This window comes from Oncorhynchus tshawytscha, linkage group LG08 (assembly GCF_018296145.1).
Source record: "Oncorhynchus tshawytscha isolate Ot180627B linkage group LG08, Otsh_v2.0, whole genome shotgun sequence".
NCBI classification, from domain to species: Eukaryota; Metazoa; Chordata; class Actinopteri; order Salmoniformes; family Salmonidae; genus Oncorhynchus; species Oncorhynchus tshawytscha.
Genome location: NC_056436.1, coordinates 55781384 through 55804108, shown reverse-complemented (window position 1 = coordinate 55804108; position 22725 = coordinate 55781384). Strand labels below are relative to the sequence as shown.

General features: G+C 43.5%; 1 protein-coding gene across 2 annotated transcripts in view; it reads right to left on the bottom strand.

Moving 5' to 3' along the window:
- Positions 1 to 22725, bottom strand: part of spata5 (spermatogenesis associated 5) — a 130342-nt gene that overhangs the window by 84359 nt on the left and 23258 nt on the right. For both annotated transcript variants that reach the window (XM_042325652.1, XM_024429447.2), the window contains exons 13-15: positions 20422 to 20475; positions 19965 to 20044; positions 16868 to 16994 (exon numbers count right to left, since the gene is read on the bottom strand). In XM_042325652.1, coding sequence (XP_042181586.1) covers positions 16868 to 16994; positions 19965 to 20044; positions 20422 to 20475 — 261 coding nt within the window. The remainder of the gene's footprint in view (positions 1 to 16867; positions 16995 to 19964; positions 20045 to 20421; positions 20476 to 22725) is intronic.

The following is a 22725-nucleotide window of genomic DNA, read 5'->3' as shown; positions in this document are numbered from 1 at the left end:
TTGAGTAGCTTGGATGAATAAGGTGCCCAGATTAAACTGCCTGCTACTCAGGCCCAGTTGCTAATATATGCATAGTATTAATAGATTTGGATCGAAAACACCCTGAAGTTTCTAAAACTGTTTGAATGATGTCTGTGAGTATAACAGAACTCATACGGCAGGCAAAAACACAAGTAAAAATCCAACCAGGAAGTGGGAAATCTGAGGTTTGTAGTTTTTCAAGTCATTGCCTATCGAATATACAGTGTCTTTGGGGTCATATTGCACTTCCTAAGGCTTCCACTAGATGTCAACAGTCTTTAGAAGCTTGTTTTAGGCTTCTACTGTGAAGGAGGGGGGAATGAGAGCTGATTGAGTCAGGGGTCTGGCAGAGTGCTATGAGTTTATGAGTTAAATTGTCCCTAGAATTTCTAAGCAAACAGCTGGAGGCAGGGCTTTCTCTTATAGAGCTCCATTTTTATGGAACGGTCTGCCTACCCATGTCAGAGACGCAAACTCGGTCTCAACCTTTAAGTCTTTACTGAAGACTCATCTCTTCAGTGGGTCATATGATTGAGTGTAGTCTGGCCCAGGAGTGGGAAGGTGAACGGAAAGGCTCTGGAGCAACGAACCGCCCTTGCTGTCTCTGCCTGGCCGGTTCCCCTCTTTCCACTGGGATTCTCTGCCTCTAACCCTATTACAGGGGCTGAGTCACTGGCTTACTGGGGCTCTCTCATGCCGTCCCTGGAGGGGGTGCGTCACCTGAGTGGGTTGATTCACTGTTGTGGTCATCCTGTCTGGGTTGGCGCCCCCTTGGGTTGTGCCGTGGCGGAGATCTTTGTGGGCTATACTCAGCCTTGTCTCAGGATGGTAAGTTGGTGGTTGAAGATATCCCTCTAGTGGTGTGGGGGCTGTGCTTTGGCAAAGTGGGTGGGGTTATATCCTTCCTGTTTGGCCCTGTCCGGGGGTGTCCTCGGATGGGGCCACAGTGTCTCCTGACCCCTCCTGTCTCAGCCTCCAGTATTTATGCTGCAGTAGTTTGTGTCGGGGGGCTGGGGTCAGTTTGTTATATCTGGAGTACTTCTCCTGTCCTATTCGGTGTCCTGTGTGAATCTAAGTGTGCGTTCTCTAATTCTCTCCCTTCTCTTTCTTTCGCTCTCTCTGAGGACCTGAGCCCTAGGACCATGCCCCAGGACTACCTGACATGATGACTCCTTGCTGTCCCCAGTCCACCTGGCCATGCTGCTGTTCCAGTTTCAACTGACCTGAGCCCTAGGACCATGCCCCAGGACTACCTGACATGATGACTCCTTGCTGTCCCCAGTCCACCTGGCCATGCTGCTGCTCCAGTTTCAACTTCCACCTGACTGTGCTGCTGCTCCAGTTTCAACTGTTCTGCCTTATTATTATTCGACCATGCTGGTCATTTATGAACATTTGAACATCTTGGCCATGTTCTGTTATAATCTCCACCCGGCACAGCCAGAAGAGGACTGGCCACCCCACATAGCCTGGTTCCTCTCTAGGTTTCTTCCTAGGTTTTGGCCTTTCTAGGGAGTTTTTCCTAGCCACTGTGCTTCTACACCTGCATTGCTTGCTGTTTGGGGTTTTAGGTTGGGTTTCTGTACAGCACTTTGAGATATCAGCTGATGTACGAAGGGCTATATAAATACATTTGATTTGATTTGATTTGAGTTAATGCAACTGCTGTGTCAGATTTCAAAAAAGCTTTAGCGAAAAAGCACACCATGCAATAACCTGAGTACGGCGCTCAGACACAAAAACAAGCCATACAGATATCCGTCATGTTGTGGAGTCAACAGAAATCAGAAATAGCATTATAAATATTCACTTACCTTTCATGATCTTCATCAGAATGCACTCCCAGGAATCCCAGTTCCTCAATAAATGTTTGATTTGTTCGATTAAGTCCATCATTTATGTCCAAATACCTCCTTTTTGTTTGTGCGTTTAGTACACAATCCAAACTCACGAGGCGCGGGCAAGTCCAGGCGAAAGTTCAGACGAAAAGTCATATTACAGTTCGTAGAAACATGTCAAACGAAGTATAGAATCAATCTTCAGGATGTTTTTATCATAAATCTTCAATAATGTTGTAGCAATTCCCTGTCTGTCTGTAGAAATGCAATGAAATGCAGCTAACTCTCACGTGAGCACACGTGTTAACAAACTATAGTTTTGGCAAGTCGGTTAGGACATCTACTTTGTGCATGACAAGTCATTTTCCCAACAATTATTTAAAGACAGATGATTTCACTTAATCACAATTCCAGTGGGTCGGAAGTTTACATACACTAAGTTTACTGTGCCTTTAAACAGATTGGAAAATTCCAGAAAATTATGGCATTGTTTTAGAAGGTTCTGATAAGCTAAATGACATTTGAGTCAATTGGAGGTGTACCTGTGGATGTACAGTTGAAGTCGGAAGTTTACATACACCTTAGCCAACTACATTTAAACTCAGTTTTCACAATTCCTGACATTTAATCAGAGTAAAAATTCCCTGTTTTAGGTCAGTTAGGATGACCACCTTATTTTAAGAATATGAAATGCCAGAATATTAGTACAGAGAATGATTTCAGCTTTTAATTCTTTCATCACATTCTCAGTGGGTCAGAGGTTTACATACACTCAATTAGTATTTGGTAGCATTGCCTTTAAATGGTTTAACTTGGGTCAAACATTTTGGGTAGCCTTCCACAAACTTCCCACGATAAGTTGGGTGAATTTTGGCCCATTCCTCCTAACAGAGCTGGTGTAACTGAGTCAGGATATTAGGCCTCGTTGCTCGCACACAATATTTGCTTGGGGTCCTTGTCAATTTGGAAGACCCATTTGTGACCAAGCTTTAACTTCCTGACTGATGTTTTGAGATGTGCTTCAATATATCCACATAATTGTCCCTCCTCATGATGCCATCTATTTTGTGAAGTAAACCAGTCCCTCCTGGAGCAAAGCACCCCCACAACATGATGCTACCACCCCCATGCTTCACGGAAGGGATGGTGTTTTTCGGTTTGCAAGCCTCACCCTTTTCCCTCCAAACATACCGATGGTCATTATGGCCAAATAGTTATATTTTTGTTTCATCAGACGAGAGGACATTTCTCCAAAAATAATGATCTTTGTCCCCATGTGCAGTTGCAAATCGTAGTCTGGCTTTTTTATGGTGGGTTTGGAGCAGTGGCTTCTTCCTTGCTGAGCGGCCTTTCAGGTTATGTCGATATAGGACTCATTTTACTGTGGATATAGATACTTTTGTACCTGTTTCCTCCAGCATCTTCACATGGTCCTTTGCTGGGGGGTCCCATGGTGTTTATACCTGCGTACTATTGTTTGTACAGATGAATGTGGTACCTTCAGGCGTTTGAAAATTGCTCCCAAGGATGAAGCAGACTTGTGGAGGTCTACAATTTTTTTCCTGAGGTCTTGGCTGATTTCTTTTGATTTTCCCATGATGTCAAGTAAAGAGGCACTGAGTTTGAAGGTAGGCCAATTCCATGCAACATTTATCAATGAAACATGACACCAAACACCATTGGAAAGAGAGGGCTGAATTATTAAGAAGCAGAAAATAAGAGGGATGTAAAAGAAAATGAGGGAAGAGGAGGGAGAGACAGAAAAAAGAGATAGACATAAAGAGAGAGGGAGGAAAGATAGAGGCTCTCTGTGTTCCTCCTTTTGCCTGCTGTCTGCGACCACTTTGCCCTAAAGCATGAACGCGAATGTTAGCCCGCCTCTCTTCTCGGTCTGTTCACAATTACCCAGCCACTAATGAATCTTCCACGAATGACTGCTTAACTGGCAGCACTGACTCCTCAGGAACAAGGGAGCTATTAGTGGAGGAATTGAGGAAGGAAGGAAAAGGGGAAAGCCAAAGGGAAGGCAGGCCAGCTCAGAGGCCCAGGCAGGGAGGGAGGGAGGGAGGAGGGCTCAGCTGCATCCCCCCCGAGGTGATGTCTTTAACAGAAGAGATCCTGGAGGAGGGAAGTGCGCTCTCCACTTTCTCCCCCCCCAGCAACCAGAGATGAAAGAGATTAGTTCTGGGTCTGGCCCGGAGGACAGTTTTTGACTGGTGAACATCTGAAATGCTTCATTTCTCAGGCAACAGGATTTAGGATGGGACCCTATGTCCTTTAGAGGTGGTAAATACATGAAAATATTTTGCGGGGCACTGTCCAAGTCGGGGGTTTGGTGCATGAGACAACTTCTGGTGTTTCCAGCCAACCGTAAATTACTTTAACTCGGAGTTTACATGTGTTTTGGAAAAAACTCCACCCACAACCCGTCAACATGAACACGCGTGCACACGCGCATACATAATTTGTATGAAAAAAAACATACAGTGCCTTGCGAAAGTATTCGGCCCCCTTGAACTTTGCGACCTTTTGCCACATTTCAGGCTTCAAACGTAAAGATATAAAACTGTATTTTTTGTGAAGAATCAACAACAAGTGGGACACAATCACGAAGTGGAACGACATTTATTGGCTATTTCAAACTTTTTTAACAAATCAAAAACTGAAAAATTGGGCGTGCAAAATTATTCAGCCCCTTTACTTTCAGTGCAGCAAACTCTCTCCAGAAGTTCAGTGAGGATCTCTGAATGATCCAATGTTGACCTAAATGACTAATGATGATAAATACAATCCACCTGTGTGTAATCAAGTCTCCGTATAAATGCACCTGCACTGTGATAGTCTCAGAGGTCCGTTAAAAGCGCAGAGAGCATCATGAAGAACAAGGAACACACCAGGCAGGTCCGAGATACTGTTGTGAAGAAGTTTAAAGCCGGATTTGGATACAAAAAGATTTCCCAAGCTTTAAACATCCCAAGGAGCACTGTGCAAGCGATAATATTGAAATGGAAGGAGTATCAGACCACTGCAAATCTACCAAGACCTGGCCGTCCCTCTAAACTTTCAGCTCATACAAGGAGAAGACTGATCAGAGATGCAGCCAAGAGGCCCATGATCACTCTGGATGAACTGCAGAGATCTACAGCTGAGGTGGGAGACTCTGTCCATAGGACAACAATCAGTCGTATATTGCACAAATCTGGCCTTTATGGAAGAGTGGCAAGAAGAAAGCCATTTCTTAAAGATATCCATAAAAAGTGTTGTTTAAAGTTTGCCACAAGCCACCTGGGAGACACACCAAACATGTGGAAGAAGGTGCTCTGGTCAGATGAAACCAAAATTGAACTTTTTGGCAACAATGCAAAACGTTATGTTTGGCGTAAAAGCAACACAGCTCATCACCCTGAACACAACATCCCCACTGTCAAACATGGTGGTGGCAGCATCATGGTTTGGGCCTGCTTTTCTTCAGCAGGGACAGGGAAGATGGTTAAATTGATGGGAAGATGGATGGAGCCAAATACAGGAACATTCTGGAAGAAAACCTGATGGAGTCTGCAAAAGACCTGAGACTGGGACGGAGATTTGTCTTCCAACAAGACAATGATCCAAAACATAAAGCAAAATCTACAATGGAATGGTTCAAAAATAAACATATCCAGGTGTTAGAATGGCCAAGTCAAAGTCCAGACCTGAATCCAATCGAGAATCTGTGAAAGAACTGAAAACTGCTGTTCACAAATGCTCTCCATCCAACCTCACTGAGCTCAAGCTATTTTGCAAGGAGGAATGGGAAAAATGTCAGTCTCTCGATGTGCAAAACTGATAGAGACATACCCCAAGCGACTTACAGCTGTAATCGCAGCAAAAGGTGGCGCTACAAAGTATTAACTTAAGGGGGCTGAATAATTTTGCACGCCCAATTTTTCAGTTTTTGATTTGTTAAAAAAGTTTGAAATATCCAATAAATGTCGTTCCACTTCATGATTGTGTCCCACTTGTTGTTGATTCTTCACAAAAAAATACAGTTTTATATCTTTATGTTTGAAGCCTGAAATGTGGCAAAAGGTCGCAAAGTTCAAGGGGGCCGAATACTTTCGCAAGGCACTTTATTCTGATTTCGGTACTGACTCCAAGGAGCTTCTCAAACTATAAGTCATCTCAACCTGAAGTCTGACACGGACTGTTCGTGTGACAGCTAGGTAAAACTTTAACAGATTAGATGAAACCTCTTTGACAAATAAGAAGTTGGGGCCAAACTATACCAATTGGTGCTCATGCAACTAGTGAGAAAAGTGACAAACCAATGCTTACACAGAGACATGAAACAGTGAAATAGCGTTGAGAAAAGAACACACATACTGTACACATATGAGAGTGAACACCCACACACACACACACTTATGACCCAGGCACATTTCACAGGACCATTTATCAAGTTAAAGTCCAGGTAGCAGCTAATGGACCCCCCAACAGATATTTATGTAGTTTAGGGCTGTCCGAAATGTAAAAAAGAACAGACTGAGAGTCTGTTCTTTCGAACCAATTGATTGGCCGGAATATTAAAACGGGTATTTTTCCATATATAGACACACTATGTTTGAATAAAATCAACTATATGTAGGCTACTGAGCTTGTCTGATGCTTTAAGCACTGCAATTAAAAAATTTAAAAGACACACAAAATACTAGAGGGAGCTAAAGATCAATATAGCCTAACCAGAAGAAGAAAGAAACTCCTCCCACTGCCCGCTGCTGCTGGCCTTCGCAGATTCTGCCATTATGCTCCTGAAGTTGCTGGTAATAGACTACACCAGCGGTTGACAACCTTTTCCATTTGAAGTGACAAGTTATCGTACCATTTCTACAATTCTGCGTGGCAGTTATGACTTTCATATTTTCATGGAACAGTTTAATTTAAAATAAAATCGTAACATCTCAAAATCAATGACATGTGGTTAATCAAAATTGTATCTAAATTAACATGATACAAATGTTAAAGTAACTTATATTGCCATTGCCAATATGTAAAAATAGCCTACAAAAATCCAACAAAGAAAAACATTGCAGTCCACAGTTGTGGAAACATTTATCAATATTCATCAACATTCATCAATACAAATATTGTGATGAAAATAAATATCCTATAAAATTTGCTACGTATTGCCTATCTGCAAGGAACTTGACACATTGTATCAACTATTAATTTGGTCTGGCCCAAAGCTAGTGTTAGCACACTTGCAACATTATATAAAATATTCTGGGTCCTCAAGAGTTTCACACCAGCGAGCTCCAGACAGACAGAAACACCTGTAGGTTATTTGCACAAAAGATAAGTAATCAGGTAGCCCTATTTTATTACGTATCCACCGGATCAGAGCATGAACATTTTTCAAATAGGCTACATTGAGGAACTATTGACATTCTCAAAGGAAGTAAAAACAGACTTTGTTACCTTGCTGTTTGAGACGAAGAAAAAAATTACTTTAAATTACTTTACAGTGACGGTGGGTTAAGACAATCAGATGAAGGCTAAATGTACTACTGTTGAGCCATCTCCGTGGCCCGCACAATGGATTAGTCCACTCAGACAGGCATGAATCAGACAGGTGTCTCGTGTGCTGTACATTTATTTTTCATATATTTGCCACTGCTCAACAACAAAAATAATGGTTGATCAACAGCCTATTGACAAAACAATTGACCAGTTGACTAAATGGGTTCAGCCCTAATGTATAGTACCAGTCAAAAGTTTGAACACACCTACTCATTGAAGGGCTTTTCTTTATGCTTACTATTTTCTACATTGTAGAATAATAGTGAAGACATCAACTATGAAATAACACATATGGAATCATGTAATAACCAAAAAATACTTTTTGTTAACTACATTTTATATGTTAGATTCTTCAAAGTAGCCACCCTATGCATTGATGACAGCTTTGCAACATCTTGGCATTATCTCAACCAGCTTCACCTGGAATGCTTTTCCAACAGTCTTGAAGGAGTTCCCAAATGCTGAGCAATTGTTGGCTGCTTTTCCTTCACTCTGCGGTCCAACTCATCTCAATTGGGTTGAGGTCGGGGGATTGTGGAGGCCAGGTCATCTGATGCAGCACTCCATCACTCTCCTTCTTGGTCAAATAGCCCTTACACAGCCTGGAGGTGTGATGGGTCATTGTCCTGGTAAAAAGCAAATGATAGTCCCACTAAGCACAAACCAGATGGGATGGCGTAGCGCTGCAAAATGCTATGTTAGCCATGCTGGTTAAGTGTGCCTTGAATTCTAAATAAATCACACAGTGTCACCAGCAAAACGCACCAACACACCTCCACCTCCATGCTTCACAGTGGGAACCACACATGCGGACAATTTGGACTCATCAGACCAAAGGAAGGATTTCCACCTGTCTATTGTCCATTGCTTGTGTTTCTTGGCCCAAGCAAGTCTCTTCTTTTTATTGGATTCCTTTAGTAGTGGTTTCTTTGCAGCAATTCGACCACGGAGGCCCGATTCACACAGTCTCCTCTGAACATTTGATGTTGAGATGTGTTTGTTACTTGAACTCTGCAAAGCATTTATTTGGGCTGCAATTTATGAGGCTGGTCACTCCAATGAACTTATCCTCTGCAGAAGAGGTAAATGTGGGTCTTTCTTTGCCGTGGCGGTCCTCAGGAGAGCCAGTTACATCATAGCGCTTGATGGTTCTTGCGACTGCACTTGAAGAAACTGTCAAAGTTCTTGTCATTTTTCTGATTGACTGACCAGCCATAATATGGACTTGGTCGTTTATCAAATAGGGCTATCTTCTGTATACCACCCCTATATGGGAAGCAGGTAGCCTAATGGTTAGAGCGTTGGACTAGTAACCGAAAGGTTGCAAGTTCGAATCCTCGAGCTGACAAGGTAAAAATCTGTTGTTTTGCACCTGAACAAGGCAGTTAACCCACTGTTTCTAGGCCGTGATTGAAAATAAGAATTTGTTCTTAACTGACTTGCCTAGTTAAAGATAAAATTGATACCTTTTCACAACACTCAAACGCATTAAGAAGTAAAGAAATTCCACAAAGTATTGTCTACTGAACTGTACATGGTAAACAGTAAGTGGAACTTCACATGTTGTAAAGAAAACTCCCCCGGAGCCACAAAATGGCCGAATTAGGGCAATGCGCAGCACCCACAAACACCTTGAAAACTTGCTCTGTACAGTAAGTGACCTCCGTCGCAGCCAAAACTACTCTTTCCCGTAGGCTTGTACTATCTATAGTATGACAGAATCAGCAGTTAGCTACCAACAGCTGGCAGACATTTTTACATTTGGTTAGTTGTATCCGTGTTATTTAGATGGAGCTAAATGTGCAATAGCTAGCATAGAGGTAGCAAGCTAGCTCTTTCACTTACCCAGTTGACCTCCATGATCACTGAAACCCATGATAATGCTCTGTCTCTGCTGGTGCTGCTGGCTGTTTGAGATGCTTTAGAAGCCACATTGATGGTAGGGACAGAATCCACTTTGAGAAGCAACTTTGTGTTGAAGCACTCCTTCCATTGTTGATAGCCATGGAAGTTCTCAGGGATGAAATGTGCCCTGCAGATTGATGAGTAGATACCCAATTCACCCAGTTTCCACTAGTTACCACAGCCACATTTAAGGTAAGGCATAATGTTAGCAGTGTGGTTAAAAGGACCAATTTGACCACCTCATTCTCACAAATTTATTTCTTTAACCTTTTTAATACACAATGTGATGCTGACCGAGGGGCATTGTGGAATTACTTTTTCCGAAATTAGAGTTGATTTGGAGAAAACCTCAGACCCAACTTTTAGAACAACATTATAATATAACAATAGATTTAAGAGTTTATAATTTGGGAACTTTTTCTTGGGGTGCTCTAAGTTCCTATTATATGTGTTTCTGGCATTAAGAAATAAGTGATACACTCCCTTTAAGAGAGTACATGTGTTGGCATGTCCTCTTTCCAGTGTGGCTGCAAAGTCCCAGCAACAGCATTTGGGAAAGACCTCCAACATATTTGTTCCGTGGTTTATTACTGGCCCTTGCCACGCCTGACCCCAGGGTTCCCCCACTTTGAAGATGATTTAACGATGATTCCACCCTTCACAAGCCACTGCCAGTGGACACTAGCACTGAACTGAGGAATTTCATGGAAAGAAATGTTCCTTTAAAAAAAAAAGTAGATACAACTAGTCTGTTGTTTTAAGACTCAAGGAAATAATTAATTACAGTGCTAAGCTATGTAAGCACATTGCATTTAAATTGATAGAAAGCATTTAAAGGGACGGGATTCTTTCTTGAAACTTTGGATATTGAAAACTACCAGTAAGCAATCTATGACCACAGGATCCAATCTCAAATTGATGTCAAATTGCACAGATTGGACTGTCGCCTCATACGAAACGTTCAGGAAAATCCCACTTGAAAAAGTCACAAAGCAGTTTGTGCAATAGTTGCACTACAAGAACAACCCATGTCAGAACTTGGATTTAATCTCACGTCAGAAAAGCAACACAACTGTCCCCATTTCCTCTGCAAACATGCTAAAACACATAGAACCCCAATATGTTTTTCCCAATGTATTTTCACAGTGAAACTAACATACAAATGTGGCTTTATATTCCAGCATTATGAATTTGAGATCTAATGTTTCATACAAGGTGATAGTACAGAATGTTACCTTTTATTTGAGGGAAAATACATACATATTATATAGAAATTAAAGTACTTTATGTATCTGGTCCCCCCCCCCCATGTGAAGAAGTCATAAGTATTTGGACAAATGCACTTATAGTGTATCAAAGTAGCGAAAGGTTTTGTATTTGGTCCCATATTCCTTGCACGCAATGACTATATCAAGCTGTAAAACTGCACATTTCTTCTCTCCTCCCCATGGGGAAACTTGTAGAATTGCCGCAAACTTGCTTTAAAATGGCTCCATTTTCTCTACAGCCCAAGGCAAAATGTGTAGAATTGCACGAAAATAACTTTAAACCTTTAATATTTCTCCATGTTTCGCCCCAATATTAACTGAATGGCGAATGATGACTGAAGTCATTTTCTTTCTAAGTGAGTAGATAAGATATTTCTAAACACTTCTAAATTAATCCTGATAATGCCATGATTAAGAAAAATCAGGAATTAACCAGGAATGATGATGAGTGAGATGCCGTTCAGAGGCTACAACAAAACATGTTAACCACTCACCATTACCAATAAAAGGGCAGGTTAGCATTTTTTGAGGAGTATCTTTGTGCCTCTGTATGCTTATCCATAATCATGGTAGCATCCACATGAATGTAAAAGTGTTCAGAAACAGCTTCTACTTACAATAAAAACACATGATTCACTATTCGGTTCCTATTGGGCAAAACATAATCCCTAACACAGCCGAAACAAACCGCAAACGCATCCAACAAGTTTGTAGAGTTACACGCTTGATTTAGGGATATGGGACCAAATACAAAACTTTTGACTACTTTAATACACTAAGTGAATTTGTCCAAATACTGCTGACTTCTTCAAATGGGGGGACTTAGATAGATAAAGTGTTTATTTCTAAATGGTAAAACAGATTAGAATAACCTCAAATAAAAGGTGACTGTCCAAATACATATGAAGGAGAGTGTAGTTAACCAGCAGTAAGATATATACAGCTCCAGAACACGGAAACATTACTCCCGCTCTGACAGCCAAATGGGCCTCGCAGAAGAGGCTTGGTTTGATTTAATTTCACTTACAATGGGTAACTTAAATCTTGATGATAAATCTTGATGAAGATGACTGGGCTGATTGAGGATATACTTTGGGATACCGTTACCATCTCTCCGGCAGCGCCTCCAAATCGTCGCTCAGATAATAGCTCATTTGTTAGCTGCCCAAACAGCACTAGCACTAACCTGTTCCGTTTATGAATGGACAGCAATACCCTCAGTCGCATGTTACTATACCCCGCTCCCATTTAAATCCCCCAAACTTACACCTAATCCACCTGTAAGCGCCTCTTAATGTGGTGTCGGGATCCCCCGGCCAGGGTGATCTATTCTGGGGGGCTTTTGGAGAAACACAAAAGGCGGTGTTATTAGGAGGTAGCCCCTCCCAGGTCCCCTGTTGGGCTGCTGTGGACCTGGATCTATGGCTGTATGATGGAGGTGAGGACTGATGAGTCATGCAGCTCCCAGCTCCCTGGCTGTTAGTGTGGGGAGCACTGGGAAGTAGGGAAGAGTTGGGTCGTTTAGGTGTTTTTGTCTTTGCACGTCTCAAATGTGCAGTCAAATAAGGTCCCTGCCCAAACTTCCACTGCACTCCTGAGGCTTAAAGTGAAGTGAATTAAATGGGACAACAAGACGCTTTCTCTTCTATGCACAAATACACCAAATGCAAGAGAAGGATGTGCTCTCCACTCGTCACCTCAAGACTTCACAGCAAAAGAATTAGACCTTCACCTCAACATGTACCATGGTATATGTACTTTAAACCTAAAAACCTACACCTCAATGAGTACATTGATTTATACATTTCCCGTTAGACTCGACAAAGCTCCAATGAGAGAGCGGGGAAGAGAAGAGAAGCTCTCCAGTGGGATTGTGGAGGGGTTTAGGCACAGCATTTATGAGAATAAACGAGATTTCCTGAACTGAAAGCATTCCAAGGCCCTGGTGGTCTCTGCTCGCCAAGAGGCAAGACGACACACGCTGGAGATGTCTCCCTCACCATCCCTCTCTCTCGCTCACCAAAACAGAGGAGCAGCCGGTGGAAGTGGAATGTGCGTATTAGTTCATTGTCATTTAGTATTTTGTATTATCTATGCATGCTCTGCTACTCCCAATGTGGAGAGCACATCATCAACCGCCTTTCAAGTTGAAAAGAAGCATGCAACGACCAGGACTATGTTTAATACACTGCCACCGCATGAAAAGGAGCAAAATGTGATGAATCGCATTAAACTGTCCTCATAATTATACATTTAAATCAGCGTAATTTGGTGCATGGCGTGATCAGAGTTTTTGGTATCCTGGCGGGGGCTTGACTGATGTTGTCAGTTCTACTACAGTGAAAATACGCTGATTTGCTCGGGTTCTGTTGATTTGCTTGATGGTATTCTAAAACGTACACTGTAATCTGACACTAATACAGCCCTTGAAGTTTGATACTTGCCTGGGGATAAACCCCACCCCTCCCCTCCCAGAGCTCATCCCTCCCCTGCTGGTATCCCGTTGCCTGGGCGCACACACACACACACACACACACACACACACACACACACACACACACACACACACACACACACACACACACACACACACACGCACGCAAGCAAAATCTCCCATTTGTTTTCGTTTGCCACTGAGCTACATCTGTAGCTGGTGTCTTTTCACGTAACTGATTTCGACAGGCGAAAGAGTGAGAATTGGGGTAAAATGCTGTATCATTTACCAGTAAACAGAGATCCTAATACTTTGAAATAACATTGACAGCCAAGCTTTCAGAGAGACATCCTGTGCTGTGCAGCACCACCCTATTGAGAAGTGTACAGTCAGGAAAACAGTGAATGAACTCTAATCCTTTAAGACAGCACAAATAGAAATTCCATCATGGTTGGCTCACCTTGAGTGAGAGACAGAGATAGAGTGAGAGAGAGGCAGTGAGGCAGAGAAAGAGGGATAGAACAAGAAAGAGAAACGGATAAAAAAATAGGTAAAGCTCGGGGAAGATAACCAAAACACAATAAAATATGGCCTGTTTTGACTGGAGGGCTTATTACTATGCTCTTTTAGCTAATATTGATTTCTTGCCAGGTCAAGGTTGGGCCCAGGTAGGCTTCTGTTGGATGAGTGGTAACACAGGAGGAGTGCATCATTCAAACAGTGAGAGTCACCCATGACCAGTGTGCTAGGTGGATATAGTTGATAGTTCCCCATGTTGGAGTGAAGAGCCAAAGGAGACATATTTATAAAACGTGAGAATGTTTACGTCTGGTCAAAGGTCAATGAAGAGTTGAAGACACATTTTCACAACAGACTGTTCTTGTTTCAAAGACTAAATGCACTTCTGTCGCCCAAAACAATGGCACTTAAAAGCAAAGTCTATGATGGGATGTCTGGGAATGCCATCTGGTTGAATGGTGATTGGCGGTGTGGTAGGTTTCTAAGGCAAAACAAAATTGGCGTCAGCAGGCAACTCTGTGATACAATCCTTTTCACCGATATACCAAAGACTACAAGAAACTTTATTAAAAAGGTCAAGGCACATTTGTGGCTAAGGGCTTTTTATAGGCTTGGGAACCTGGAGCTAGAAATAAAGGCTCGTATTCACATATTTACAAACTGGCCCACAAATTACAGACTAGGGCAATTAGACTCTGATTACGATTAGAAATGTCCAACGTTGACCATTGGCTTGAAAAATACTGACAGATGTTCAGTGATCTCATATTCTGCAGTCGTGTGTCTGTTTGCATATATATATCAACAGCTCAAGTCCAGCTCCTCTAAAACATTAGCAAACACAAGGCATGACTAATGTTGAGATGTGGTGGTGGAGTTTTCAAATTAAAAACCTTTGCTTTTATTTCAGTTTTTTTCGTTCCCCCTTAAAGACACTAGGAAACATGCAATTAGTTATGAACCTTTTTTCCAACCTACGGTTATTAACAAAGTTCTGAGAAGAAAAGGTGAGAGGGGTCAGATTCCGTCATTTTGCAATCTTGTGTGGCAAATTTTAATTTACTGGGGGGAGGTAGTTTGGTCCATTTTGGAGGTTTAAACACTGCTCTTTGGGAAGCTGCAAGTATTAGGCCGCAGATTAAAACGCTTATAAGGACTCTTTCAAGATGCACAAGGGAGGCATACCAATTACCAATGGTGACATGCAGACTGTGTAAAAGTACAGTGTTCAGAGAAAACTAAATGTGTCTGAGGGCAGTATGTGTTGGGGTTCCAACCTCGAGCATAACTTTGCAATCTCCTGCATGTGTGCCTTTATTTTTGCACTCATGGGCCTTAGCCTTCGCTCTTGCCATCGTAGAATGCTAAATGTCATTGTGTAGAACAACCTAATAGCCAATGGAACCAGCAAAATGCTAACATGTTTAGAATAAAATATGTAAAACAAAAGTCCACAGGACTAATAGCTCGACATAATTGTTTATGGCGGAACAGTACCTGATGTGGCGCCATCTCCTGTTCACAAAATAAACTACACAAGCCCTGTGTTGATTGGAGGGAGGGGATTATTAAAAGAAGCATGAAACACCACACATCTGTTATCCACAGACCTGATAAGAGCCCAGTCGGTAACTTCTGGTTAAAAACAAACTCCATCTGGCAGTAATCACATTCACTGTAGCATTCCCACCTCCTGATAGAAGGGTGGGAGCTCAACACATATTATGTTAAATAAATAGGTTATTCAGTAGAACAACAAACCAACATTATCCTTCCTCAAGGAAAAAGTGTGCACGTGTGTGTGAAGGGGTGGGTCGGGGGGGGGAGGGGGGCTGTTTTAGATGGACAGCTGCTACAAAAACAGAGTGACACAAGGCTAGGGGGCTCTTCTCCAAAGCAGGCTGGGTAAATAGAATAGTGCCACTCATCAATCGTCACAGGAGACTCAAAATGGGTCAAAGGCGGGATGGGGCGATTGGTGCAATACAAAACTGTGGGAATTCTGTATGATTATTTATCGGTATGAAATAGTGATAGTTATTTAACACAAACAGGTTGTGTAAACAGTCTAGGCTGTATTTGTTGGAATTATTTGTGAGAGAAAGGCGAGCTCCCTTTCCACGGTGGAGCCAGTTCTAAAAGCTGGCTTAAGGAGGTAGATAAGTAGGAAGTAGACACTTGACTCGGTTAGTGACTGAGAGACAAAAGCAGACCCACCCAAACTACATTATGCCCCATAAGTACATGCATACTCCCTGTCCCCCCCCCACTCGGTCCATCAAACTAAGAAGTCCCTGTGCTCCATCAATCTGCCGACAATGTGCCTCATTGACACCCAAACATCCCATTAATCTTCATTTGTCTCATCATATCCTGCCATTCTCATGGAAATGGCCGCCTATTCCTGTGTGTTGACAGTGTGGGGGTGGTGGTGGTGGTGGTGTGTAAGTAGGGTGCCAGACCAAGGGAAGGGGGACCATAGAAAGTGCCGCTCCATTTGGCGGCTTGCGTTTCCCATCACGCCTAATGTGTTTTGCATTCAAATAGCACCCCCTACTACCCCCTTGGTAGGGGGGGGCAGGCTAATCTGATTTCTCAGCTGTCTGGGATCCCTGCTTCCTGACAGCAGCAGCAGGGTTGGCTTGGTGGGGCTGCTGAGGATGCCTGGGGTTTCTCATGCACCCCTCCCAGGGGCTCGAACCCCAACTGCCCACAGAGCTTGGAGTGGCAGGCCAGGCAGTAGCAGGGGAGGAGGAAGGAAGGAAATGGTCTTCAGTTGCTAGGCAGGCCAGGGATGTGTCAATTCTCCACCAGTGGCCCTGGAGGAGACTTCCAGCTGTTCAGCTGTCCATAAGGAAGCACTATGAGGGTTTATCCCACCATGGGGCCTCAACAGTGGGAGCAGGAGGAAGTTCCCCCTCGGCACTGGACTAAATAAAGGATATCTTCAGTTTAAAGTTTTCCCCCTCCTAATCACTCTTACTTTCTGATAAGAGCAGAGAGACGATTACATTTCAGAAAGCAGAGTATGTTCATAAGCAGCAAGTGCATACATAAATGGAGGAGAGAGGAAGACGGAAAAGAGGGAGATGAGGGAAGGCTACAGAGAGCGAGAATGAGATAGAGCAAGCTGTAAAAGCCTATAGTGCCTGTGAAGAGCCAGGCCCTTTTTCCTGGGTGTGTTTTGACAGGGCCCAGGCTCTGTCTTTGATCAGCACTCATGAAGTTTCATTAAGAGACAGATGGAGGATAAGGAGGATGGGAAGCAGAAAGAAAGAGAGAGAGAGAGAGGGAGGGAGAGGGAGCAGGAACTCTGCTGGATCTACCTTATCTATCATGTCGGGACGGTTGGTGGCGGCCAGCACGGTGACGTCCCGGAGTTGCTCGATGCCGTCCATCTCTGTCAGGAGCTGGGCCAGGACCCGGTCCCCTACGCCACCAGACCCCGAGGAGCTGAGAGAGCGAAGGGGAGAGAGAGGAGGGGGTGTACAAATGGAGAGGTGGGGGGGGTGACAGGGGGGGAGGAGAGAAGGGAGATATGACAAGACCTTTAACCAAAAATGTGTCTGTTCAAGTTGTCATGTCACAGTCCCTGCACTGAGAAATAGTAAGGTGTTTATTTTCCATAGCACAGTGTAGTGTCTTTCCCTCCCGTTTCTGCTCCCCACCTCTGTCAGACACACACGCACACACACTCTCTCTCTGTCGCTGTTCACAGGGCCGGCGGAAGTGCCACACGTCATTACCACAGACAAGGCCTCAGAGGAACACAAAAGAGACCTGTCACTGTGTTATGACCCTGGGAGGAAGAGAAAAAAAGGCCTTGCGACTAAGAGAGAAATCTGCCATGCTGCTTCCACCTTTCTCTTTCATTCTCTATGGACCCAATGCCTCCCTTCTTTTCCCCCTCTCCCCTTTCTCTTTATGCGCCTGTCTCCAATGGTCTCTCGGCCTCTCTCCATCTTCTTTTCTCTGTTTCAGTATCAGAAAACTCATCCCGACAGACGCCCCTGCATCAAGCAAATTTGAAAGGCAGGGGTCAAAGAATTGCATTACAATCCGGTCAATTCGGGCATGCAGTTAAATTAGAACATCTCTAGTGTAAGTGGGGCATTTTGACAGGTCGAATACCATATCCAGTCCATTCCTGAGTTGACTTAAGTTGACCCCCGAGCTGATATATACAGTTGATGACGGAAGTTTACATACACTTAGGTTGGAGTCATTAAAACTTGTTTTTCAACCACTCCACAAATTTCTTGTTAACAAACTATAGTTTTGGCAAGTCGGTTATGACATCTACTTTGTGCAAGGAATTTTTCCAACAATTGTTTACAGACAGATTATTGCTCTTATAATTCACTGTATCACAATTCCAGTGGGTCAGAAGTTTACATACACTAAGTTGACTGTGCCTTTAAACAGCTTGGAGAATTCCAGAAAATGATGTCATGGCTTTAGAAGCTTCTGATAAGCTAATTGACATCATTTGAGTCAATTGGAGGTGTACCTGTGGATGTATTTCAAGACCTACCTTCAAACTCTTTGCTTGACATCATGGGAAAATCAAAAGAAATCAGCCAAGACCTCAGAAAAAAATGTTTAGATCTCCACAAGTCTAGTTCATCCTTGGGAGCAATTTCCAAATGCCTGAAGGTACCACGTTCATCTGTACAAACAATAGTACGCAAGTATAAACACCATGGGACCACGCAGTCGTCATACCGCTCAGGAATGAGACGCATTCTGTCTCCTAGAGATGAACGTACTTTGGTATGAAAAGTGCAAATTAATCCCAGAACAAAAGCAAAGGACCTTGTGAAGATGCTGGAGGAAACAGGTACAAAAGTATCTATATCCACAGTAAAACGAGTCCTATATCGACATAACCTGAAAGGCCGCTCAGCAAGGATGAAGCCACTGCGCCAAAACCGCCATAAAAAAGACAGACTACGATTTGCAACTGCACATGGGGACAAAGATCGTACTTTTTGGAGAAATCTCCTCTGGTCTGATGAAACAAAAAATAACTGTTTGGCCATAATGACCATCGTTATGTTTGGAGGAAAAACGGGGAGGCTTGCAAGCTGAAGAACACCATCCCAACCGTGAAGCATAGGGGTGGCAGCACTCATTGTGGGAGTGCTTTGCTTCAGGAGGGACTGGTGCACCTCACAAAATAGATGGCATCATGAGGGAGGAAAATTATGTGGATATATTGAAGCAACATCTCAAGACATCAGTCAGGAAGTTAAAGCTTGGTTGCAAATGGGTCTTCCAAATGGAAAATGACCCCAAGCATTCTTCCAAAGTTGTGGCAGGACAACAAAGTCAAGGTATTGGAGTGGCCATCACAAAGCCCTCACCTCAATCCTATATAAAATTTGTGGGCAGAACTGAAAAGGTGTGTGCGAACAAGGAGGCCTACAAACCTGACTCAGTTACACCAGCTCTGTCAGGAGGAATGGGCCAAAATTCACCCAACTTATTGTGGGACGCTTGTGGAAGGCTACCCGAAACGTTTGACCCATGTTAAACAATTTAAAGGCAATGCTATCAAATACTAATTGAGTGTATGTAAACTTCTGACCCACTGGGAATGTGATTCAAGAAATAAAAGCTCAACTATTATTCTGACATTTCACATTCTTAAAATATGGTGCTGATCCTAAATGACCTAAAACAGGGAATTTTTACTTGGATTAAATGTCAGGAATTGTGAAAAACCGAGTTCAAATGTATTTGGCTAAGGTGTATGTAAACTTCCGACTTCCGACTTGGGCCATATGACACTGCAGGTTGCAGTTGAATCGCATGTATGAGTTATGCACACTGTTTAGTTTTGTGATCATGGACATCATAAGAGAAGTTTGGAGCTAAATCCCACTTCAAGTATTGCAAGTACGTCAGCAGACACAAAATGTCACCCTACATGCACTAAATGGCAATATGGTTTTGGAAAGAATAGACACTGTGACCCATCCCAGGCTCTGTCCAATTAGGCTTGAGAGAAGGCCATGTTTGAACCATATCTGGAGTGGTCTTTTGTCTGGTCCTAAACCACTGACTTTCAGTGGGGGTTTATCGGGAAGTTGGCCTCATATTTAGCTTCCCCCATCTGCTGTGGCGTGCACAATGAAGCGCTTGTCTGCCGCGGCCTGTGTCCTCTCTCTGTCCATTTTTTTCTTCTTCCTGAAGCCACAGATGTTCCCAGTGCCATCCCATTGAGGCGCCTCCGGACAGACTGGCTCTTCTGTTTGTCAGGGTGTACGTGCATGCTCGTGTGTGCATGCGCTAGTGAACTGTCTCCATGGGAACTCTACAGCCGGCTTTATCAGTGTAATTATTGTACAGACTTGGGGGACTATAGACAGTCAGTCATTCAAAGAGTCATTGTTCTCATTTCTGAGAAGAAATACCTACCTTCCTCTTTCTCCAGCAAGAGCGTCAATCTCATCGAAGAACACAATGGAGGGTGCGACAGCTCTGGCCTTCCTAAACAACTGGTATTGACATATGCCAACATATATAGAGAGACACGCATTAATATATAGTAGACCCCGATTCTGCATATACATTGTACTGTAGAACATGTGTCAAACTCATTCCACGGAGGGGCGAGTGCCCGGTTATCGCTCCACCCTTGTACTTGACTGATGAATTAAGGTCACTAATTAGTAAGAATCTCCCCTCATCTGGTTGTCTAGGTCTGAATTGCAAGGAAAAACCCAAAACCTGCGGACACTCGGCCCTCTGTGGAATGAGTTTGATACCTCTGCTGTAGAATATTAAATCAATTTATTTTAAATGTAAGTAGTCCACATATTCAGTGTATTTGGTGTACTGTATGACAGACAATGAAAGTTGGCCTGGTACTCACCTCTCTGACAGCTCTCTCAGACTCCCCTACATATTTACTCAGTAACTCTGGACCCTGAAAGAGACAGAGGGAAGTTGGTTCTCCTGTCCAGTGATTCATTATAGGACCAGGAGTGTTCCATACGAGGGAAAACCTTGGACCGTAGTTATAGAGTACAACCATTAATATCAATATAAACACTAATGATACACCTAATAACACTGTTTACCTAACTACAAGCTAGCCTCACCACTAATTTCTGACAGGAACACACCAAAACAACAATGAACAAACCACTGAGAAGTTATTAACAGCCCGCCAAGAAATCTTTCAGACATGAAAGGGATAGTTATTTAAGGGATAGAGGGGAAGGGAGAAAAAAAAAAAGAAAAACAATAATTGAGAAGGAAGGCAAAGAGGACCAAGGAGGTAGGGTAAGTAAAGCTGCTGTGGCCACTCTGCACCCTCCATCCGAGGCAGATAAACATCCCCTCAGGCCGTCAGGACGCACTTCCTTCCCCTGCAATCCACCCTTTTCAACACCTCTGAGCTGGCAGGGACACAACACTTAAACGGCAGCCCTTTTGTCTCCTCAGAACACAACAGCGTTGTGGAGACTGACTCATTTATCCCCAGTTCCTCTGTGGTGGTGTGGCCAGGCCGGGTCTGGGCTTGATAATGTATGAAGTGTGTTTATTTTACCAGCTAAAACAGCACATTTTAAAGTGTCCTTTTATTGCCCGCAGCACAAGATGCACCTGTGTAATGATCATGCTGTTTAAGTTAAATTAAGGTTAAATAAAATAAATACAATCAACTTCTTGATATGTCACACCTGTCAGGTGGATTGGATAGACTATCTTGGCAAAGGAGAATTGCTCACTAACAGGGATGTAAACAAATTTGTGCACAATATTGGAGATAAATAAGGTGTTTGTGCATATGGAAATCAACACTTTACATGTTGTGTTTATATTTTTGTTTAGTATAGGTACATTTCTATGTAGCTATGTATTAGATAAATGCCTCTATTGGCTCCTGTGTGGCGCAGGGGTCTAAGGCACTGTATCTCAGTGCTAGAGGCATCACTACAGACCCTGGTTCGATCCTGTATCACAACCGTCCGTGTTTGAGTGTCCCATAGGGCGGAGCACAATTGGCCCAGCGTCTTCCAGCTTTGGCCGGGGTAGGCCGTCATTGTAAATAAGAATTTGCTCTTAACTGACTTGCCAAGTTAAATTAAGGTTGAATAAAAAAAATCGGTGTGTGAGACAACATGATAATGAAGTGTTAGGGTTTTACTGTACAAGACAGAAGTAGTATAAAGTATAGTAAAGCACGGATAATGTATCAGAGTCAAAGCTTCCAACACACTAGGGGAAAGTACGTCATGATTTTGTAATTGTAAAAGTACTAGCCTGGACTTTATTCCCAAACAACATCTACGAGAAAAATAGCCCCTTTTGATAGACTTTTACAGTCTGTCTTTTCTTGCTAATATAACAGCCTATCCACCATCTTTTACCACTGACCCCCTCTAAATCAGGCTGGCTGACAGCTTCTGTCACGACCCCATTGCACCGGCAACAGCTTCCAAAATAAGCGCCAATCAACGATTGCTAAGCTGATCAATCAATCTCCATCAAGAGGCCTGGACAGAGCAGACCGAGGGGTAGGGAGAAGGAAGGTGTAGGGGCGAGTGTTGAATTGGGGTGGAGGGAGAGGGGGGTAGAGAGGATGGGGTGATGATTGAAGAGGCCAAAGACAGGGTCGGAGGGGTCAAGTGAGGAGGCCTATAGGTCAGCCTCCAAGGAAGCCAGAGAGTCTGAGGTCCTTGAGAGAATCAGGGACATATCCCTTTGTTTTTTAACTGGGTTAAAGCCAAGGGAATGGCTGCTGGTATATGTAAATAGGCATGGCTAAGTATTTCTCACCAATTTTGTGATTACGATCTTGTCTCATTGCTGCAACTCCCCAACGGGTTCGGGAGAGGCGAAAGTCGAGTCAAGCATCCCCCGAAACATGACCTGCCAAGCCGCGCTTCTCAACACGCACTCGCTTAACCTGGAAGCCAGCTGCACCAATGTGTCGGAGGAAACACCGTTGAACGAAGTCAGCTTGCAGGTGCCCGGCCTGCCACAAGGAGTCAGTAGAGCGCGATGAGCCGAGTAAAGCCCCCCCCTGCCAAACCCTCCGCCAAACCCAGAAGACGCTGGGCCAATTGTGCGCCGCCCTATGGGACTCCCGTTCACAGCCGGTTGTGACACAGCCTGGGATCCAACCCCATTGCCTTAGACCGCTGCGACACTCTGGAGACCCGCAAAG